We start from the raw sequence: 22358 nt of genomic DNA on the forward strand, positions 1-22358 counted from the left end.
CTACATGTGAAGATTTGTGCAACTTTTGCAGGAATGTCTTACAAATAGAAGCACATAATGCTGATTTTGTCTCTAGAATTACAAAGTGGCCGTCTCTCTAACACTGGCTGCACACCAGACAATGGAAACTGTGTTGAGTGTGGTACATGTCTATCAGCCCGTGTTCATTTTTTTAGTCACAGATCAAGATCAGGTCAAAATATTGCTTGTCAATGAAAAAAAAAACTAAAAAGCAAACACACTGCAAAAGTTTAATTTGCCTCCTAGAAGAGCACTGATGCAGTTTAGTGCAGTAAGCCATATCTCTGAAGGCTTTTGCTGATTTTAATATTTTTCCTGCAGAGAGTCAGACAGTGGATCAACAGCCTCAAGAGAAAAAGACACAACGTGTGATTTGGGAAGGATTGACCATGATGCCCCACCCTCTGGTGCTCACGTTTAAATGTAATCTTGACTTAGACTCTTTTCCCCGCTCACCTCCCTGCTCTTTTTGCCACAGTTTGGAAAGGAAGAAGAGTCCCAGAGTGTGAAAATGTGAGTCAAAAACAACCGGGGGCATGGATATAAGTAATCAGGGGGTAAACAAGACAGCAGACTGAGTAAATAACTTGGAGGAAAAGGCCAAGTAAGAGTTTATATAGCTTACTTGAAATCCTACTTCACGCAGCTTAAACTGTGTGCTCACAACTTGGAGTCAAACATGTCTGGAAGTCTATAGAAGCCACATGGGGGTATAATGCACAAACACACCTCACAACATAGAAATGATCTGCGTTTATCTGACCTTTTCTCTTGGAGCTTGTAGAAATATAGAGGAAAAAGTGATTAACAAAGTTTGTTTGCATCAAATATTTAAATCCACTTGGTTTTCTTAGTTTTAATGTTAGCTTGTGGGTAAATGTAAAAATGTACCAGTAGGTACTACTTAAGTTTATTGGCAGACAAAGCATGAGGAACAACACTGAAGACTTTGCTTCCAAGTTTGATACTTGAGCTGCATTTTGCCTTTTAACAGAAAATAGTTCGATGCTCGCAAATAGTTTGAGGTGACTTAAGTCTTTTCTTTATTCTCACTTAATAATATTCTACAGTGTTGTTTCACATTATGCTGTTTTGGTATTGTTACCGAACTAACGTTCACCCATATTAATGAAAAATGTACAAACTTACATGCTTCGCTTTGATCAAAGTTTAGCTTTAAGCAACATGGGGTCTAACTGGCAGTGTCTTGATGCTCTGTGCTTGTTGCTGAGGAGATAATATTACAAACCTCCACTGCCTCACTCAACAATCAACACTGTTTCTGTCTCTGTGGGGAACCTTTTTGAACCATTTTCTGTGACACTGTTAACAAAGTACTTCAGACTACTTTGTGTGCAAGTTTCACTTCAGTTCAATTCATGTTTATTCATGCAGAGTCTCATGGCACTTCATACTGTAAGGTACAAAACCAACAATCAAACAATCCCCTATAAGTGACAGTGGGAAGGAAAAACTCCCTTTTAACAGGAAGAAACCTCCAGCAGAACCGGGCTCAGGGTAGTTTACCCATCTGTCTCAACCAGTTGTGTGTAACTGTGTAATATACAATGTGTTCAAAGCCTAGTCTTGATTAAATAGCTATTTAAAAAAAAGTCACATAAGTGCCCTACATGTGACAGGACACTGAAGCAGGCAAAACACAGACAGAGACATGGGTCAAAACATTTTTGATATTATTAAGCAACAAGCAAGTGGCTCCCTCTCTGCAGTCTACGATAATGCCCCAGACACGGGAGTATGAGAACAAAAAACAGATTAAGCACTTCTTTCTCACTGCTCCCGCCTGACTGGGGCCACATTTTCAGTCAACATCGAGCTTAGCAATTGGCTGTTTGTTTCCAACCTCCAAGGAAGGATTCACTGGCTGCAGAGTGCATGGGAGACTGCTCTCTGCTTTCCTATTTACAGTACATGAGCAATGCGGGTAAAAGAGTGAGAGAGGAAAATCGCAGCAGATTACCGTGCCAATTTCACATGGAAGCAGAAGAGCTCTGGAAAGGATAGATAAGGAAATTCCTATCAAATCGCTGCCAGCCAAATATGTATCCAATAGCAATAAACCACAAACATTTTATAATAAACTCAGAATAGTGATGGAGGAGGGTTCACCCTACAGGATGTGGTATTTTTAGCATAGCTGGCAATAATTACCATCTATTCACCATGTTCTGCAGTAAAACGCGCTATTAGAAATGCCACCATCAGAGCAGTGCAGACATGAACCATGCACACCTACACAGGTGTACATGTACAGTGCTGCAATAATATACATGCATGTTCCCATGCAGGTAAACAGCTTCTGCATTTCATGATCACACCTCAGGAATGCTTAATCATTTCACTGTTTTGCTCAGACAATTTAAACACAATTTACAATAAAAAGAAATATTTAATTTAATTACATAACATATTAGCCCAGTTACCCATAGATAAGCTATCAGATAAACCAAACATAGGCATGCTAACAAGCATGCTGAGCAAAGACAATGATCTAGTACTACCATGATGAGCCCGATAAAGAAATAGTGATTATTATACGTATGAGGTCGTCACACGATGCAAAGTCTGCCTTTGTCTGTGAAATTTAAAATTTACCAATATATTTGTTAGTACAACACAAAGATGTCTAAATATTAGGACTGAGGTCATCTCAGTGATACCTGCAAGAACAGGGTGATGATGAAGGGAGAAAGATGAATAAGATACGACGATCAGATTGAACGGCATTTAAACATTTCTTTTATAAAATAAACAAGTTAACCACACGTGTGATCCTCTGCTGTTAGTGATCAATGAATTATTCGTTTAGAAGTGACGCACAGCACGACCACGAGTGATTCTGAGTTTGCTGTGCAGGTATAAAAGAAACTGAGCTGGTTATTACTGAAGAAACCACAGTTAGCAAAGTATTTTCATTGCATATTGAAATTAAAAACCTTTTTCAGACTCTGTGTTTTGTTTTATTTTTGTCTTCCATAACAGGTTTTGGTGTCTGCAGCTGTTGAGTATATTCCTTCCAAAATACAACAGACTTCTCAGTCAGCTGGGTTTGCACGGTGTACTGTTTGAGCTGTACTCCAGTTGGTTTCTTCAGTTTGTTGCTCAGTTTGAAGCCATCTTCTGCCAGTTTGGGGCAATATCTGAAAAAATGTAGTACGGAAAATGTAGAGTACTCTATTTCCAGTTGTGCTACTAATGCTATTTTTGCTTTGCTCCTACCAGTGACAAGACAGAAGTCATAGTGGGCAACAATATTCTTTAGTTAGGTCAAATTACAGGCTTATATTTCCTTTCTTCGGTCCCTCTCACCAGCTTCCTTTTCTTTCCCTTTGTCTTCTCTTTGTCTCCAGATACATCATATTAGGGCTGCTCGATTATGGCAAAAATGATAATCATGATTATTTTCACTGAAATTGAGATCTCGATTATTTGACGATATTTATTTAACCCTTTAAGACCTACCATAGAACCAAGTCTGCCAGAGCTTATATTATTTTCTTTTATATTTTGTAGTGCCATTTGTGGGAGCATTTCAAGTTGCTATACATCAATACAACTGTTATAGCCCATATTTTAAAAATATGTATGCATTAAGTCCATAGTAATTACATTAATTGCAAAAAAGTGCAATAAACTACAAAAAAATTGAAAATCATTTTTGTTTTTTTTACCAATATTTCTACTTGGAGAAATTTAAGAGGCTTATCCCTCAAAACTTTAAATACAAAAAAGTTGCAAAAAATAGTTTACAACAACAGGAAATTTATTTTGAGTGTCTTCATAGTTTTATTTTGGAGATACAGCAATTTTTATATACTGCAGGAAAAACAAAAAACAATCCTATGATGCAAATTTGCAAAGAAAACAGCAGGTGCATCGAAATAAACTATTTCCAGCAGTGCAACTTGAGTTTTAAGCATCCCAGAAACTATTCAGAAAAGTCAAACATGACTTATAAAAACACCAGTATAGGCTTTTAAGGCCTACAAGTAAAAAACTACATTTTCCGCGAAATGACATCACTTCCGGTTTCGGGCAGGAAATGGCGGACATGCATAGTTAGGGTGACGTCTGTGTCAATGTGGGAAGTGTTACGAACAGCTGATCGGATCGCCAAAGCGTGTTTCTGGAGTATTATGTTTTTGTTGCTGCAAGCGCCTTTTATGCAGTTTTTGCAAAGCTTTATGGGGAAGGAAACCGTGACCGAGGACAAGCTGATGACATAAGATGTAAGTACAACTCCTCTGGTTTCATATGCAAACAAAATTATTGCGCTAGCTTACACGGTTCAGGTTCTACAGGGATTTAAAAATAGTCACACAAAACGGAGCGTGCTGCTCTGACCGGCTTTAAAGGGTTAACAATGTGTTGAATAATGACTTTAAAAAATAATATAAAACAGTCTGCAAATACTGATAACAGTGCAAATGTTTGCAATATAAGAAATCAATGAAAAATGTCAACATCTATGTTTAGTGAACTTTGCAGTGTTGCTCTGTGGTGCAGCTACGACACCGTAGCAAAGTTTACACACTGTGTCTACTTGATCCACGTCTGACTGAACCCATAATGTTTCCACACCACTGAAGTTTTTTTTACCTCTTTTTAACCAACGGCCGTCACTCTCCTCTCCAAATAACTTCTGCTGAGCTTTCCGAGCTTCCCTCGGGTCCTCTTCATTGTTGTGACGTATGTTCGAAATGCAGAGAGGTGCGCTCGATTTGCCACACGGAGCAGGGCGAGAGTAAAGCATGAGGGAGGGGCTAATAATCGGCTCAGTCATTTTTAATGATCGTTGAAAGCCCAGATCGTAATCGTGATTAAAATTTGATTAAAATTCGATTAATTGAGCAGCCCTACATCATATAGGTGTGGTAGTATAAGGTATCTTGATAACTGTATATCAGAATATGCAAAATGCTCAATTTACTGTTTTTATGAGCCAGTATCAACGTCTGAAGCTAAAAAGCATTAAAGCTAAAACAAAAGGATGCTCATCTCATCACTACCAAGTAATTATCAGCATAAAGCACCACTGTGACCCCACACGATGTTATTGCATATTAAGCTGCATAGCAAACAAAAAAGACAAACCCAGTACTCCATAAATATCAAATGCACATGACCACAAAAACATGCAGAACTATATACAATACTTTCAACCCAATATTGAAGAAGACAGTTTTGTTTGCTTGCCCTTGTTTTATGAATAAATTATTAGTTAAAACCATGTTAAACGGAGCGGTTTCTCTTATTTGTTTTGTCTTCTATATGTCAGTGCATGTGTGCGCTTGGGTGTGAGCATTGTTTTAAAGCACGGTCAGAGTGTTAAATGGTGTAATTTTCCTTTACAGATCAAAGGAAGGAAATTTCAGTTTGTGGAAAAAACAAGAACATAAAAAAAGAAATGACAGGGGCAGAGCTGGACAACAGTCAGTGGTTAAATCTAGCAACTGATCCTCCTTAATAACCAATGACAGCAGAACACCGCAGGATATTCACTGTAATACCTTTAAAACCTGACAGAGTAAACACATACTCGCTGCTGCTGCCACTAACACACATAACACGGCTGCCAAGCGATTTATAAGTAGTTTTCCAGCAAATACTCCCAAGTCGACTTAGTATCATATTTCCTCTTTAAAACTCAAGTTTCTGCTGTTGCTCCTCCCACTTTAAGAAACTTCTGAGATGTGCTCGATGCTTGAACAAACTCGCCCCGCCACATATTCAGCTATTCTGCCTCTCTCTCTCTCTCGCACGCACGCATGCACGCACGCACGCACGCACGCACACGCACACACACACACACACAAAGTACAAAGCTGCACTCTAAAAATTAAAGCTGCTCAAATGGATTTGAGGCAGAACCATGAGAGCAGAAGCTTGGTTTGGGGGGGTGTATACAGAAATGATTAGCTGAATGCATTTGCCCAAGTCTGCAGAAGTGAGGATGGAACTCCCAGGGAGTCATTTAGAAAGTGTTGAATGTTTGAGTGGGAATGTGACAGAGATATAACACCATAAATAATTCATGATTTATGTTTCAGACTCAAAAGGTGTTTCCCACAGAGTATACCCAGGTATAAAAACATGACTATTATTGCTTGCTTTACATATCTATTTGACAAACTAGATGTGTTTCCTCCCCCATGCAATTAAATGTTGAGTTATTATACATCTATAGGTGCAGCTGCATCACCTTTACTGGCTCCAGATTTGTTCAACTACAAATAAGGATTTGCAGTTGGATTTGCAGAGTTTCCCCTTACCCCTCGCCCTATTCAGGGGTATTATCAGAATGTTGAAAGCATCACAGGGTCTACCTGAGACAGCAGGGGAATGCCCTAGTCATACTACACACGAAAATTACAGCTGATATGGGCACTTTGCAAGCCCCCATTAGAGCCGCAATTATCCTCCTGGGAGTGAAGGAAAATTCCACCTGTTGATGTGGTCGGGTGGAAGAGGTGTTACCTTTGCTTGGTCCTTTCACGTCCCAGCATGCCTTGGAAAAGCATGAGGCAAATTGTGTACAATAACTCCCTTCAGTGCAGTGGTTGTTGGTCTCCACAGGGGCTGCTGTTTGTCACAGATTCTGTTCGTAATTTCTATGGATAGTTTTTCTAAGTGCAGCCGAGGGCAGAGCATGGAGGGGGGAGGATTTGATGGTCTTTGAATTTTGTCTCTGTTTTTTCGCAGACAATGTGATTCTGTTGGTTTCATCAAGCCATGACCTCCAGCTTATACTGGGGCTGTTTGCAGCCAAGTGTGAAGTGGTTTGGATTCGAATTAGCAAATCTGAGGCCAGGCATTAAAAGGGTGCAGTGCCCACTCCTACTCTGGTTTCAGAACGAGCTGTTTCCCCAGGTGGAAGCGGTTATGTATCTCAGTTACTGCTCACAAATGAAGGAAGAGTGAAGCAAGAAGATTGAGAGGCTTGACAGGGACGTGGATGCTACACTAGTCTGTTGTGGTGAATAGAGCTGTTCATGAAAGTGAATCAAGATTGATCAAGATTAATCTCTATTCCTACCATCCCTCGTTGTCACAAGATCTTGGTAGTGACCGCAAGAATAAAGATTATGGAAGGGAGTGGCAGAAATGGGGATCCCCTAAAGGGTATGTGCGCTTTGGTCATTTAGGAGGGGCTCACAGTAAAACTGCTACTCCTTAACTTTAAAAGGAGCCAGTTGAAGTGGTTTGGGCATCTGACCAGGATGCCTTTTAGGTGAAGTGATCTGGGTATGTACTGGAGGGCCCAGAAGACTCAGGACCCCCTTCAAAAGATGCTAAATAAGATGTTGAATAATAATGTGGATTATAGTTGGGATAAAGGCTGTAAGTTGTATTAAAACAATGCATAGATTTTAATTTTACAAAATATGTAAATAAATTGTAACTCTACAAAAATAGTAATCATATTTTGTTCTTTAGATGACATTAACTACACAATTCACAAAGCTGTGAGTAGAAATAAGGTTTGCTACTATTATTAGTATTAGTACCAAAAGTATTATTATTTCTCTATAATAACAGCAGACAAAAATTGCAAACCTAAAAAACAAATGTAAACACTTATTTATAAAACATGATGCAAATTGATACTTTTTCTTTTTCATCATTGATGACAGAATTATTTAGCTGGTTGAATTGTCAGTAGTGTCCAAGAATACACACCTGTAGGTTTGGATCCTCTTCATGTTGAAGGTGAGCTTCCTCTGCTGCCTCTACCAGCCTCTACAGGAGTAGAGAAGATAAGAGAAATAGAAAAGCTTGAGTAAAGAAGTGAATTGATTAGTGGGTCAAAAATAATCGGCGGAGAAAAAAGCTCTACGACCAGCTTTAAAAGCACCCTTAGCACTTAGGCTACGCTAAAACCCCTCAGGAAACGCACAAATACACACACACAGATAGAAGACAGACATTTGGCGATCTCGTGAAAAGAGCCTATTTTCCTTAATGGTTCAGCGTTAGAAGTAATGACCGCCTTAGGTTCTTTGGACACTGTGACAACAAACTCCTTCATCAGTTCATGCTGTTTTACACATGCACTTTTTCGCTCATAAACTCCACAACAACAACAACATGTGATGACACACGAACACACACATACACTCCATTATCGCCCTCTTGCTGTTACCGTCTGCTGTGCGTGCCTCTATGTGGGTGAGGGTATATCTGTGCCTTCTTTCACCCTATCTAATGAGAATAATCATCCTTCAGAAGCAGACAAGCTGATGCTACTGTTTGCAAATGAAAGACAATCATGGAAAATTAACAATTTTAAGAGATGGAGTTTATCATATAAAGCAGAAAAAGTAAGAGGCCCCCTTCTATCCAATTAACAGTTTCAGCACTACTGAATGTAGAGTCACTACAGAAATGTTCATTCTTTCTTTTGTTTTTGTGGTAGCATAAAATTGTTAAATGCATAAAATTGTCATTTTTGCATTATCCAATTTGTCCATTTGTGCTCAGAGCTTACAAAGTCAAAACATTTAACTTAAGACAGTTTATCCACTTTGTCTCATCCTGGACGGTGGTTCTGACACTCACAGTCCTTGGCTTCCTTCTTTCTGATCATACAGTCTCAAGATGGTGGATTTGGGGTAAAACTCTCCATGGATGGTCAGAAGCTTTCTTTTTCTTCTGTCTCCTGCTTTGACCAGCTTATTATAGCAGTGGGTATCTGATTGCCAGCAAGGCGTAGGTGTTGATTGCCTGGATCTTGTTCTTCCCATTCAGCTGACTTCTCAGGAGTTGCCTTATTCTCTGCAGTATTTGGTGGTTGCAGCTTTCCTAGTGGTTCCCATTTGCCTGTGGGATTCCCAGGTACTTGTAGCTGTCCTCGATGTCTGCAACGTTGCCTTCTGGTAGTTCGACCCCCTCAGTTCTGACTACCTTCCCTCTCTTTGTTACCATCCAACTACACTTCTCCGATGTCATTTCTGTTGACACTTAGTGGTGTGGATCAGTGAAGTCTCGTTCGCTCCTGGCATGTAGAGGAGGTGGCTGACAATTGCTCCATTCCATAGTCGGTATCTGTATCTTGTCAGTGAGTCTTGTCTTCTCACTGAGAGGGTTTAGGCCTATGTAGAACAGCAGTAGGGACAGAGCATCTCCTTGGTAAATCCCGCACTTGATGGTGATTTGTGCTGTTGGCTTGAAGTTGGCCTGTAGTGCTTTTTTCCATATCCCCATCAAATTCCTGATGAACCTGTTGATCTTGTATAGTTCTAGGCTTCCAGGATGCATGTGTCTCAGGCTTTCTTGTAGTCAATCCAAGAAGTTTGGAACCACCAGGACTCTCGGCCAATCTGAGTGATCAGGGTAGAAAGGCCTTAATCAAAAAAGTGACCAATACCCTAAAGGCCACTCTGACAGAGCTCCAGTATTGCTCGTGGAGAAAGGAGAACCTTCCAGAAGGAAAACTATTTCTGCATTACTCCACCAATTTGGCCTGTATCGTAGAGTAGTCAGTAGAAGCCACTCTAGTAAACATCACCTGAAGGACTCTCAGAATATGAAAGACAAAATTCCCTGGTCTGATGACGCATTGGCCAAATGATGAGTTACCCACTCATCATTTGGCCAATGCTGTCCCCACAGTGAAGCATGGTGGTGGCAGCATCATGCACTCTGGAAGTCCGACTACGCAAAGGTTCATTTTCCAACCGGACAATGACTCTAAGCACGCAGTCGTGATAAAAATGGAGTGATTTCAGGACCACTCTGGGCCTAGCTAATCCCCAGACTTGAACCCAATTAAACATCTCTGGAGAGATCTGCCAGTAATGCTGCCCATGCAACGTGATGGAGCAAGAGCCAATTTACAAAGAAAAACGGGAGAAACTGCACAAAAACAGGTGTGCCAAGCTTACAGCCTTATACTCAAAAAGACTTGAGGCTGTGCTGCCAAAGGTGCTTCAAATCATTGCTAAGCAAAGGCTGTGAATACTAATGCACATGTCTTTTAAAAAAAATAAATTTTGAAGACTTTTAAGCCTTTTTTTCTCTTTCTCATTATGGGATGTTGTGTGTGGAAATGTGAATTGAAAAACAGACTCTCCCCTTTGACCCTTTGTCCAAAGGCCAAGCAAATATTTTAACCCCACACCTTGTTAAGTGAAGTAGGCGTGTTGTGTTATTTTAATGTCTTTCAGAACACCAAACATTAACTAAAAAAATTCCAAGTCTTGCATTAAATTCACTTAACAGATAGTTTATAGATATAATGGTTTAAACCATAAGAAAACCTTAGTCAGCTGCTTTTTCTCCCCTTCGGTTGCCTGAATGGATCCATAAAACTGTCTCTGAATTGTCTTTAGCTGGGTCCACAAAATGTGAGTTGATGATTATATTTTTTGAGAATTAGCCATGCCTTAAAGCAGTTCAAAGTCCAAGGTGTTTGCCCTGCAGAGCCCAAATTCATAATTTTACTCAAAGGTTACTCATGTTTATCTTTGCTTTTGTTACAGTTTAACAGACAGAATAACGAGCATTTATGTAACTGCTGGTTATCAGATCATTAGCATGATAAATGCATGGCAAGAACTCCAAGTAATATTATACTCTGTCAGCACTCACTTGAATCACTCGGGTAAAACTAATATAATGTAAGCACGTATAATTAAAGTTGCTGACCTGTCCAACTCTTACACCAGGGGCTTAGGTCCAGTAATGCCAGTGAACAACTCTTTTAACGTGTCCACATTTAGATAGCTCCAGTCATCGGTGTTAAAAATGGAAATTAACTGTTGAGAGGTCTTAACAGTTATTCTCACTAAGTAGTCTAACGATGGCTGAGAACTGAAGACAAAACTTTAAGGGCCTCTGGTGTTAGTCATGATGATTTAAGACATAACTGCGCCCTTACAGCCTTGATCCTTTACCAAGGAAGATTCTTAAGAAACTAAAAAAGTACCAATTGATAGCATATACTAGCTTTTTAAACAGGTGTAGTAGATCTGCTGATGTGTACAAAGTACTGGAGGAACAGTTTAAGAGAGAAAAAGATTCTCATGCATGTGCGCATTTTTTAAAAATGAGCACAATTTGGAGTAACCTTGTTTTTGGGGTGTTTTTTGTTCATTAAAATAAATATTGTGTTGTGAGGAGCTTTTAGAAGAATTCTCTCAGTATAAAGAAGCAGGACTAGAAACTGGCTTTTCAGGCCGAGAGCAGCAGGACTGACTCTCAGGAATCTCTATTCAACACACAAACACAGACACACACAGCAATGCTTCCTCGTACGTCTTTCTACTGATGCACATTGTAAGTTCTTATCGCAAGTAATTTCTCTCTTTCACAGCTGGTCCTGATGTCTATGAGTTTTAGTAATAGACTTCCATTTCACATTTCCATTCAAATGGCTTTACCAGTAAAACTCCTGCAATCAGCCAGCTTATTTCAGCCAGGCCATGTGCTGCTGCGCTTGTGTGTTGCGCTGCTGCGCCTGTGTGTGCAGGCAGACTGTTTTTGGAAGTGAACGCTGTAATCTAGAGTCCAACCAATCATTTTCTTCACCATAGCAACACACCTGGCCATTGCGTACTGTTGCATATCATTCTATGCTTCATTCTAGTTGGCTATTGATTATGTATACATGTGTTCAACCTTCTTTATGATCTCTGAGAGGCTGAGAGAGAGAAGCAAGGCAGAAAGGACCTGGATGTCTTCTTTCTGTGTGTGTGTGTGTGTGTGTGTGTGTGTGTGTGTGTGTGCAGGTACATTTGCTGAGAACTCGAGGAACAAACAAAGATAAGGACGGTGAAATAAAGGGAGGATGAAAGAGGAATGATAGAATAGCATTCTCTGAAGGTCTGATCACTTAGCCTCACACTCCCAACAAAATGTCAGCTGCTGCTTGCAAAAGCCATTGTCGATACAAACATACTTGTCAGCATTTGTGAGTGGGTAATGGTCTGTTTTTGTGCGTGCGTGTGAGTGTAAATCGTTTTCTCAGCTCACACCTTGAAGTATTAGCTCCTTGACCTATTCTGCTTCTTTTGCAAATGTCAGTCCTTAAACATGTGCAAGTATGCATGTACTATATGCGTCATGAGTCCATGAACTGTATGCATGTGTGTCCATGTATAGAGTTATAAGGTAACCTGAACTCCAATCAGAATTGAGCCTATTAATCTGGTTCAGACAAAAATTATTGGATTTAAGTGTTACAAAGCATTACATTTTCTCAAGGAATACATTAAGGAATATATGGCTTGTTGTAATTTCCGCTCTACTGCACTCTACCGAACATTTGAACACTTATTTTCTACCTCTGGTAATCAGTTCTGACATATTATTAATGCAGTTTAACTTACCAAGCAATAAGATGGGACTAAAAGCTCTAGGGGAAAAATAACTTGCATAGTAGCAGGGAGTCTCTCAATTGGAAAAACACATTAGAGATAAGTAGATACTCCTTACTCCTGTGAATTTCAATTCCCCCATATCACCAGGATGAACACTCCAGGTGGCGTGTTTATCTTTGTGTGCATGTTGCGTTGCTGTGGGCGTACACAAGGTAGCATGCTGTCTGATTGCGTGCGTTCGTGTGTGTCTCGCAAAAATTCAAATGAGCCTGCCATGTCTTTTTGTCAATAGATGGTCCTGCCAAAATGTATGATGCAGTTTAAAAAGAGAGGAAATTACTTTTCTTTTCAAACCATTCTGTCGAGGCTTTGCTTGGTATGAGATGACAGTAATAATTAAACTGACGCAGCAACAGCCCTTTTGCCTCTTTGAAAACACACGCCCTTATACGAGCACATTCGCTTTCACCGCTGCCAGAGTAAAAAGCTACATGTACAGTGCTAACAGGACCTGCTATGGTAACGGGACAGGGCTCTTAGTTACTAGAAAAGAAAAAATTCCCCCCAAAAACGATGGCATTTCTATTAAGAAAGATATCTGTTTTATTAAATGTAATTTGACAGTGTGCTTAGATTTACATGTTACATTTTAATTAAGATCTATTTAGATCGAGTGTCTTTAAGTTTGAGCGAAACCTTGCTTGTCTAATGGTTCCCAGATCTCTAACGTAAATAAGTGATGTCTTCCCACTGAATTAAACAAAAATTTCATCACTTTCCATCCCACCCACCTCCATCCGCCCCCTCTTTTTTCCTGACATTTGGACTCATCTACCCCCTTTCATTATCTGACATCGTGTGATTATGATTTGCCTAACAAAGGATTCAGTTTGTTTACACTTTCAAAAGTTCAGAAACGATCCCCCTCATTTAACTGTCAGCGTGATTGGCTTATTGTTGTTCTTGCGCCGTGCTTGCTGTATTCCGAGTTTCCTGACGGATGAAGCCGCTGACCTTAGCAAATGCCTATCCATTATGAATGCAACACTAAAGCTGTGAAAGTTAGCTGTCATATATAGCTGAGCTATGCTAAGAGCCACAGTCAGAGAAGCAGAGGAAGGATGGATGGGGTGGTCACATACATTATTGACTGGTAACGGAAGTCTCTGACTTTTTTAAAGCAGTACATTAAGCCTTGCCTCAGGATGTTCCCTCCACCAAAAAAGGGAGGGCAGTGGCCTGAATCTGAATGCTCTCCAGAGGTAACAAAGAACAAGACCACATCAACTACAGCTCTAAATAGACTCACATAAAAAGCATTCCCTAAGGTCCTGTGTGCTGTTGCTTCAACACACATTTGTACTTCGGAGTACAACTTAACTTCCCATTTGTCCTGTAACCATCTTTGGAAGTTAGAAGTTATTGCAGAGATCTGTCCATAGAGTAGCAGAGTTGCTACCCAATAAAAGTTAAATATCAGGATCAGAACCTAAAATTATATCTATTTATCAGCCCTGTTTGAATTACATATTTTTCTCTAATATAATGGCATGAATAGATAAAATTATAAATATGTCCACGTGATATATACAAATAAAGTACGCTAAGCTAGTGCAGTTAAAAAACGTGCACATACATAGCTCTGTCTTGGATATAAAAGGAAATACTAACTAAGCCTTGGCCTGCGAGTCCTTCGTGTCTTGTTTCTGCCATAGTCCTGAGCTCAGGTGAGAAAGCTTGGCTTGGGACGACCCGTCAATAGCACTAGGGACAGCAATTTTGTCAAACCAGCCAGGGAAGACTTGCAGAATCAACAAAATGGAAAAAGTGCCCTGTGACACTTCTTCTCCGTTTTTATAAGGCAAGCGACTGGAGCATGATGGAGAGACAGAAGGGAAACAAAATAAAAGGAAAAGTGAAAAATAGAGGGAATGACAGAGATGAAGGGACACGGCGTGTTTTGAAACATCAAGTCCCAATAATCAATAGCTCAGCAGTTCTGCTGACTGAAAGGGAATCTAAAGTGCAGCCCTGTTACCCGATCCCTGCACCACCTCACCCTGGTCTTTGTTTCGTGTTTCAGTTTCTTGCTTAGGCCAAACTTTTGACTCATCTTTTCTTCTTGGCATTCCCCTTAGCCATGCACGCTCATTTCATTGTTCAAGACATGAAATCCATTAATGATAATTTTTTTGGTGACAGGGAGGAGAAGGACATCCACTGGCCTGCCATGCCTCGTCATTAACAGTGATCACTCTCAACAGAAATGCATGATTGAAAATAATCTTAGACTGAAGATCAACAGTGAATGAAACAACGTAACAATGGCAAAAGTGCAGATAACTGTAGTGATCATTTAAGCTACATATATAATTAAAAACAGTAAAAACAAAAAAAGGTAGAACTTTCAACTGTTTTTAACTCAGGTCAATTAAACTCAGTATTATTTATAAAGTACCAATTCACAACAACAGTCACCTCAGGGCACTTTCTATTGCAACGTACAGATCCTACAGTAAGAAGGAAACAGGAAGAAGGCTTCAGCAGCATGCTCATTAGGAGTTTGATGCTAACAAGAATTTGTTTTGACACATGTCATATTTAGATTGCATTGCAAGACTTTTCCTTCTAACGGCAATCAACATTTGGTGTAATTTCACAATCATTTGAGACGTAGCATTCAGCTGATCATCACTTAAATATTTAAACTTATTTAGTTTTAGTTTTGTCAGTAATTTTCAATATTTTATTGCTTAGACCAGGTCATCACCCAGAGCACACTTTTCAACACGTTTACAACAATACACGAAAATGAGTATGTAAGGGCAAATTTTGGATTTTATAAATAAATCAATCCAAAAAAAATACCCGAAATTGGTGCATCATCAAAATCTACAGCTGCACTTTGAGTACATATGATGATTAGGGCTGCCACAAACGATTATTTTGATAGTCGACTAGTCACCGATTATTCTTGCGATTAGTCGACCAATCAGATCATCATCCACTGGACGTAAAACGTACAGCTTATTGCACCAGCAGCATCTGCTCTTATATTTATTAAATTTTAATGAAATGTGCAGATTGTCTCGGTGAAGTTTAATAAACTCCTTGCTATCTAAAATATAACAGGACACCGGAGTAAATTCTTGAGCATCTCACACTTCTGACAATCAGCTGTCTGCTTGACGTTTATTCAGCTGTGTAAAAACTATAACTTTAATCTCAGCCAAACCGATTTACTCAGGAACAAATAAAATACTGAAAAAAGCCAAACAATAACATTTGTAAGTTATCTAAGTGACTCATATATCATGTTTAACCTGAGTAGCGAAAGACGGTGGTGGGTTTGAAAACGATTTGCCGGGAGTCCGGTGTTCTCACGGCTCTAGTGAGCCTAGCCCCCGGCTAGCTATGGAGCTAGTGGGTAACAGACGTCTCCGAAAACGTCGGAGCGCTTGTGAAAATATGTGGTGTCTTGATAAACTGAGCAGATATTTGAGGTTTACACAGCTACATTCTCGCCTGAAAATATGTTAAACATTTATTTTGTGACCCAGAAAGAATAATAAGAGTAATATTAAAACTAACTAGCTGCCGCCATTGTTGGAAACTGAGCAGGGCCCCAATGGGCCGCGCTATGAATTCTGGGATAGTTTGGGCCACGAAGTATACACCCGACCCATCCTTCAAATCTGGGGAAATGAAGGACGCATTTGTCGGAGTCTTCGGATTTGGACCGTCTTCGTCGTGTCACTGTAACGTAATCGGCCTACAAATGCGGCACAGGAGTTCAAGTTCAAGTTCAAGGTTCTTTATTTGTCACATGCATAGTTATACAAGTATAACACACAGTGAAATGTAGCCTGACACGCTCCTCGACATGTGCAAAAATTGGGGGGGGGGGGGGGGGGGGTGTAGAGGAAGAACATTATATATATATATATATATATATATATACATATATATATATATATATATACATATAGTATATACACTGGGTGAATGTGCAGTAGTAGCAGCAAGCAGGTGAATTCTGTACATTAATATGAATAGACATCTGACTATTTTACAGGATAGACAATATAAACATATTTAAAATTAAAGGAATTGAAATGTACATTGTGCCTTGGTTTAGTGTCTGGAAGAGTCCTGTCTCAGTCAATTATAGATGATGTGAGAGGGCGGGTGTGTGTGTTTAGGGCACGGATGGCTTGGGGATAGAAGCTCCTCTTGAGTCTCTCTGTCCTTGCCCGGAAGATGCTGAACCTTCTACCAGATTGCAGAAGTTGGAACAGTTTGTTGCCAGGATGGGACGGGTCCTTCAGTATCTGCGCTGCTCTAGTCCGGCATCTCCTGGTGTAGGTGTCCTGAAGCGGGGGGAGAGCAATCCTGCAGCAGCGTTCTGCTGTACGGATCACTCTCTGGAGAGCTTTTTGTTCCTTCACACAGCTGTTCCCGAACCACGATGTCATGTTCTGTGTGAGGATGCTCTCCACAGCGCCTGTATAGAAAATCCTGAGGATCTTTGGAGAGACCCTGAACTTCCTCAGTTGTCGTAGGTGATACAGGCGCTGCCTAGCCTTTTTGGTCTGGACCTGAATGTGGGCAGTCCATGTCAGGTCTGAGGAGATGTGGACACCAAGATACTTGAAGGACTGCACCCTCTCCACTGGCGCTCCATTGATGATGATGGGCTTGTAGTCTCTGTGCTGACCCCTTCTGAAGTCCACCACCAGCTCCTTGGTCTTGCTGACGTTCAGCTGGAGGTGGTTGTCCTGGCACCACGATGCCAGATTCTTCACTTCATCCATGTAGGCCGCCTCATCGTTGTTGGAGATGGCACCCAACACCACTGTGTCGTCAGCAAACTTCACAATGGTGTTGGAGCCGTGGGTGGCCACACAGTCTGAAGTGTAGAGGGAGTAGAGCAGTGGCGAGAGGACACATCCCTGAGGTGCTCCTGTGTTGATGGTGATGCTGTTGGAGAAGCACCTGCCCACCCTCACCACCTGAGTTCTGCCAGTGAGGAAGTCCAACACCCATGCACACAGACGGCTGTTAAGTCCCAGATCCCTCAGCTTTGTGAACAGTCTGCAGGGCACTATTGTGTTAAACGCTGAACTGTAATCAACAAACAGCATTCGCACATAGTTACCCTGTTTCTTGTCCACGTGGCTGAGAGTGGTGTGTAGGACGTGGGCGATGGCATCCTCTGTGGATCTGTTGGATCTGTAGGCGAACTGCAGCGGATCTGTGGTGTCTGGGATGGAGGAGGAGATGATGTTCTTCAGCAGCCTCTCAAACACCTTCATTACTACCGAGGTCAGTGCAACTGGCCGGTAATCGTTCAGGGATGAGGGGTTGCTGTTCTTGGGCACAGGGATGATGATGGATCTTTTGAAGCATGTGGGGACCACAGACTTCGCCAGGGACTCGTTGAAGATGTAAGTGAACACACCTGCTAGCTGGTCAGCACAGCAGCGCAGCAGACGGCCGGTGATGCCGTCTGGCCCCGCCGCTTTCCTTGTGTTCACTCTCCTCAGTGCCGCTCGGACGTCATGCTCCGCGATGCTGGTCACCGGTCTCTCGCTGATGACGTCACTGTCCTCGGTAATCAGGCGGTAGATAGCATTAGCCGCCTGGCTAACCTCGAAACGGGCGTAGAACCGATTCAGCTCGTTGGTGAATGCAGAGTCGGCGTTGATCGGCGCAGTGTCCCTGGCTTTGTAGTCCGTAATGGTGCGTAGTCCGTGCCACATACTCCGTGTGTCGCCCTGGTGGAAGCGGGACTCCACACGTTCCCGGTACCTGCGTTTGGCATCTCGCGCCGCACGCCGTATGATGCCGCTTTGTAGGCGCTCATATCGCCAGTGGCGAGACCCGCGTTGTAGGAGGCGGTCCTGGCGTTCCTGGAGGATGCGGTTCCTGAATTTGTACACAGCTACGATACCGGACACAGCTTCTTCTTCTTCGGGGTTTAACGGCAGCTGGCATCCTTGTACATGCAGTGCTGCCATCTTCTGTTTCAGTCCGTTATTACTAGAGATGGCACGATACCACTTTTTTATGTCCGATACCGATACCGATATCATAGATTTGGATATCTGCCGATACCGATATGAATCCGATATAGTGTTTTTTAATCAACAAAGCTGTTTTTTAAATATCTTGCTGCATTTTGTATAAGTTCATACTCAAATTTAAAACAACAACTACACTAAAGCTATTCTGTTATACCTGTATGCAAAAAAAAAATATTTCATAGTTCATCAATACTGATCAATCTAATAAACTTAAACCTACACCATCCTCCCTATTCTGGTATTTTAAAGAGTACTTAGCATAAATATTAAGCAACCTAACTAATAGGGTTCCAACTCCCAGCAACAACAAAAATAAATAAATAAAAAATAGGGAACCACCCCTCACGCTCCACCTCATGATGCTTAATCGACGTAATCAACCTTAATTTGATGCAGTGTGAAAAAAAATGCACAGAAATCAATTATTTTTCAAGAAATATTAAATAGATTCAACATCTTTCTTCAACAAAATTGCAGACTGCACAGATGGTACCTTCCCAAAGGAAAAAGTACTATAGCTTACTAGGGTATATATATTAGACTTAATAGTCACTATATACAGTAATTGACTTCTATTCATTTTACATCAAATTAAAACTTTGGGTGTCAGATAATTATTTATTAAAAGCTAGACATTTTAAATGAGAATAAGAAAGAAAAGTCTGTCTTTGTGCCCCCTTTTCCCAGTTAATGCCCTATCGGCCCCCCTGGCTAAACTTTGCTAGATCCGCCCCTGCACAGTTACCAGCGTCAGCTGCGTAGAAAAAGATCCTCGAGTAGAAAGTAATATTAAATAAATTCTAACAACAGCTGATCAAGCTTAAACGTGCTGCTGTTGTTCAGCCGCTGGTTTCCTCTTTCTGGTGCAAAGTGGGCCAAAAACAAAGAAGAGACACGGACTCACGACAGAAAAGCCGATCAGCTGATCGTTAAGCAGTTTCATGATTGAAGTAGCAGCAAGAAGAGGCAGTCGCTCCATATATCGCTTGTTAAGCTTAACGCAGGAATGCTTTACAAACATTCAGAGATGGACTTACACACTTGCTTTACTTCTCTCGGGGATAACTTTGTCGGAGATGAAATGCCGGGTTGCTAGCGAAGCTCCAAATGCTATCCAGACCACCGACAGGTCCCGCATGCCACAGCCGCTCTATCACGTGATGCATACTGCTCCGACGTGCTAACGTTCTGAGGTGAGTTACGGCGTGTTGCAAGCTTTGTGAGCTGCTTTCGTGATATTTAATGGATCGATTACATTTTTTATTTTTCTCCGATATCCGATCCAGTAATTTAGGTCAGTATCGGACCGATACCGATACGTAATATCGGATCGGTCCATCTCTAGTTATTACACTCTTAAATCCTACTACTTATTCCTGCGTCTTTTGGGATCTTACAAAGCTTCAAACAATGCGTCCACTATGACATTAGTCGTTGACGTAATCGTGACTAGTCGACTAATCGTGGCAGCCCTAATGATGATAGATATTTCTTTGCCATCAAGAGAGCAGGAAATTATGATTTGCTAAGCAAATAATTAGGCAGACATATGATGAAAGGTTCATCTGTGTGAACCCCAAGTGAAAGTGTTTAAGTGTTAGCATCAGTTATGACCAGTTTTCCATACAGTTAGTATAAAATATACATTAATTGGTTATTAACTGTTAGGTGATGATCGAATGATTTTACTCATCTTAGAATATAACATATATTGTTGTCATTGTCCTTATTTATTTAAATAATCGGTTACATTTCAGTTCAGTTCAGTTCAGTTCATTTTTATTTCAAACATTTCAAACATGTGCCTTCACAATCATTACAAAATATCATTCCATTATTTGTTTGAAAAGGAGTAGGCTGAAGTATTTACTTATTTGTCCCTACCCCCTCAAGTTTTACCTCTCATTCATTTAATTTTTTTTTTGTCTTAAATTAAACAAACAACATATGAAACATATAAACATATGAAGTAAAACAAAACATAACATACATAAATCAAAAACAAGAAATTAGCAAGCCCCACCACAGTATAGTTTCTTTCATATGAAAAATACAGAATGTGTATATTTGCAGATACACAAGTTATGGAAAAACAACAAACCAAAACAAAACAAAAAAACAACCAAAAAAGAACCGCAACACCATTACCAGCAACATTACATTTCTTTAAAAAAATGTGAGTATTAAGTCTCACCTGTTGGGAAAAACATTTTAAATCAAATTATTTCCCGCAGAGGATGAGAAATGCTAACTTCAACATTAACATTCAAAGTACATTTCAGCAATAAGAAAATTAGATATCATAGGAGGTTTTACTGGCTGAGAAATTTCACTTCCAATCCCATGTTTGCCTTTTATTTTTAGCCTACAACATTGCAAACGTTCTGTACTCTGCACTAGTAATCAGGATGAGGACTTCAGAGGCAGAGTTGCCACAGGTAAATGATATCAGCAGGTACAGAGCAGAGACCGAATGCCATTACAGGAGAAACAGCCCTAGCAGCGAGGCATCCACTCTGCTTTGAAGTGCATTTGTCACATGAAACACAGCCATGCTTGACTTCAAAGGGGGCATTACAATAGCTCCACGCCTTTCAACTTTGATAACAACATGTTCGCTGTTTCTTTAACCGTCTGCTGTTGCCACCATTTTCAGTCTGAAGACGAGCATTTTTTGTTTTATTGTTTTTTTTCTGGAGCGACAGAAATAGGAGAGGAATTGCGGTCTGCGAGACAATGATAATATCCAACTTCCACAGGAACTGATGAAGGTAACAGCAATTAAAAATAACAATGGCGGGCTAACATGCAAGCCACGCAAGTGTCTGTGGATTTACAGCACATACAAAAGCTAGACACGCAGACATGCAGTACATAATGTCCTTTAAAGTCTACATCGAAGAACTCTTTGATTGCCCTTTTTGTTTGTTGTATATTAGTGCAATTAAATCTGCCAAAGCAACTACAAGAACGAACTGCTCCCACCAGGTTTTGTTAAATCAGTGCAAATATGAGAGGAGAAAGAAAGTAGACACCAATGCCATAAAACAGCAATTCAAGAACACACAGTTCTACATACATTACTGTGTAAAAGGTTTCACCTGCCATAGAAGAAAGATCATGCAGTAATGACAGCCATGCTGGGTTCCTACTTCACTCGCCAAGATGCCTGCTTTGAAAATGTTGAGTAATTTAGGTTACATTTAAAATAATATTTCAGTACCCAAATTAAAAAAAATATTTTGAAAATTAGGAACAAAATTACCGGAAAAACGATCTCTCTAAGGCGCATTTAAAGCCAAATGAAATCAATGCTCATACACATGCTTTTACAGGTGCACGCTTTCACAGCAACAGACGCTGTTGTCTCTCAGCAGGTGGCGGTGAGCGATAAAGAGGGGAAATCGACGTGGAGACGAGGAGATAAAACCACGTTGACGGACAGGGCAGAGCACCTGCACGGAAATTGAATCGCTGAAGCGCCACATATACTTTAGTAAAAAGCAGAGACGTGGGAAGAGGCGGAGCAGAGAAGGGAGAGACAGACAAAGGAGAGAGGGATGGCTTAAGGACAGCTGTGGGAGTGCACGCTAGGCCAGACAGATGAGAGCTCTGGTAATAAAGAGAAAATGGAGCAAGATGGGAAAGAAGAAGGAAAAAAGGACTCATCGATGCGTCCATTATATGGCTGAAACAAACAATTCATCACGAGGCCAAGACCAAAAGGAGGTGAAATGAAATCGTGGCTAACACAGGTTAAATTTACACCTTATTTTCCCACACGCAAATGCTTCTTTCAAATGATTTTCTCTAACATTTCTATCTCTCTTCCTCTCAACAACTTGTTCCCTGTCTAAAAACGTACCGGGCACCCCGTGATCTTCACATCGATCCCCACAACTTTTACTTC

At 40.7% G+C, this 22358-nt stretch overlaps 1 protein-coding gene across 1 annotated transcript in view; it reads right to left on the reverse strand.

Moving 5' to 3' along the window:
* cacna2d3a (calcium channel, voltage-dependent, alpha 2/delta subunit 3a) overlaps positions 1-22358 on the reverse strand; it is a 132617-nt gene that overhangs the window by 73607 nt on the left and 36652 nt on the right. Inside the window, exon 4 of the mRNA XM_086278561.1 lies at positions 7723-7782. Coding sequence (XP_086134687.1) covers positions 7723-7782 — 60 coding nt within the window. The remainder of the gene's footprint in view (positions 1-7722; positions 7783-22358) is intronic.

Source organism: Aulonocara sp. 'chitande type north' Nkhata Bay, linkage group LG20, assembly GCF_057382095.1.
Source record: "Aulonocara sp. 'chitande type north' Nkhata Bay isolate Kocher_YH1m ecotype deep benthic linkage group LG20, A_spYH_male_GT1.1, whole genome shotgun sequence".
NCBI classification, from domain to species: Eukaryota; Metazoa; Chordata; class Actinopteri; order Cichliformes; family Cichlidae; genus Aulonocara; species Aulonocara sp. 'chitande type north' Nkhata Bay.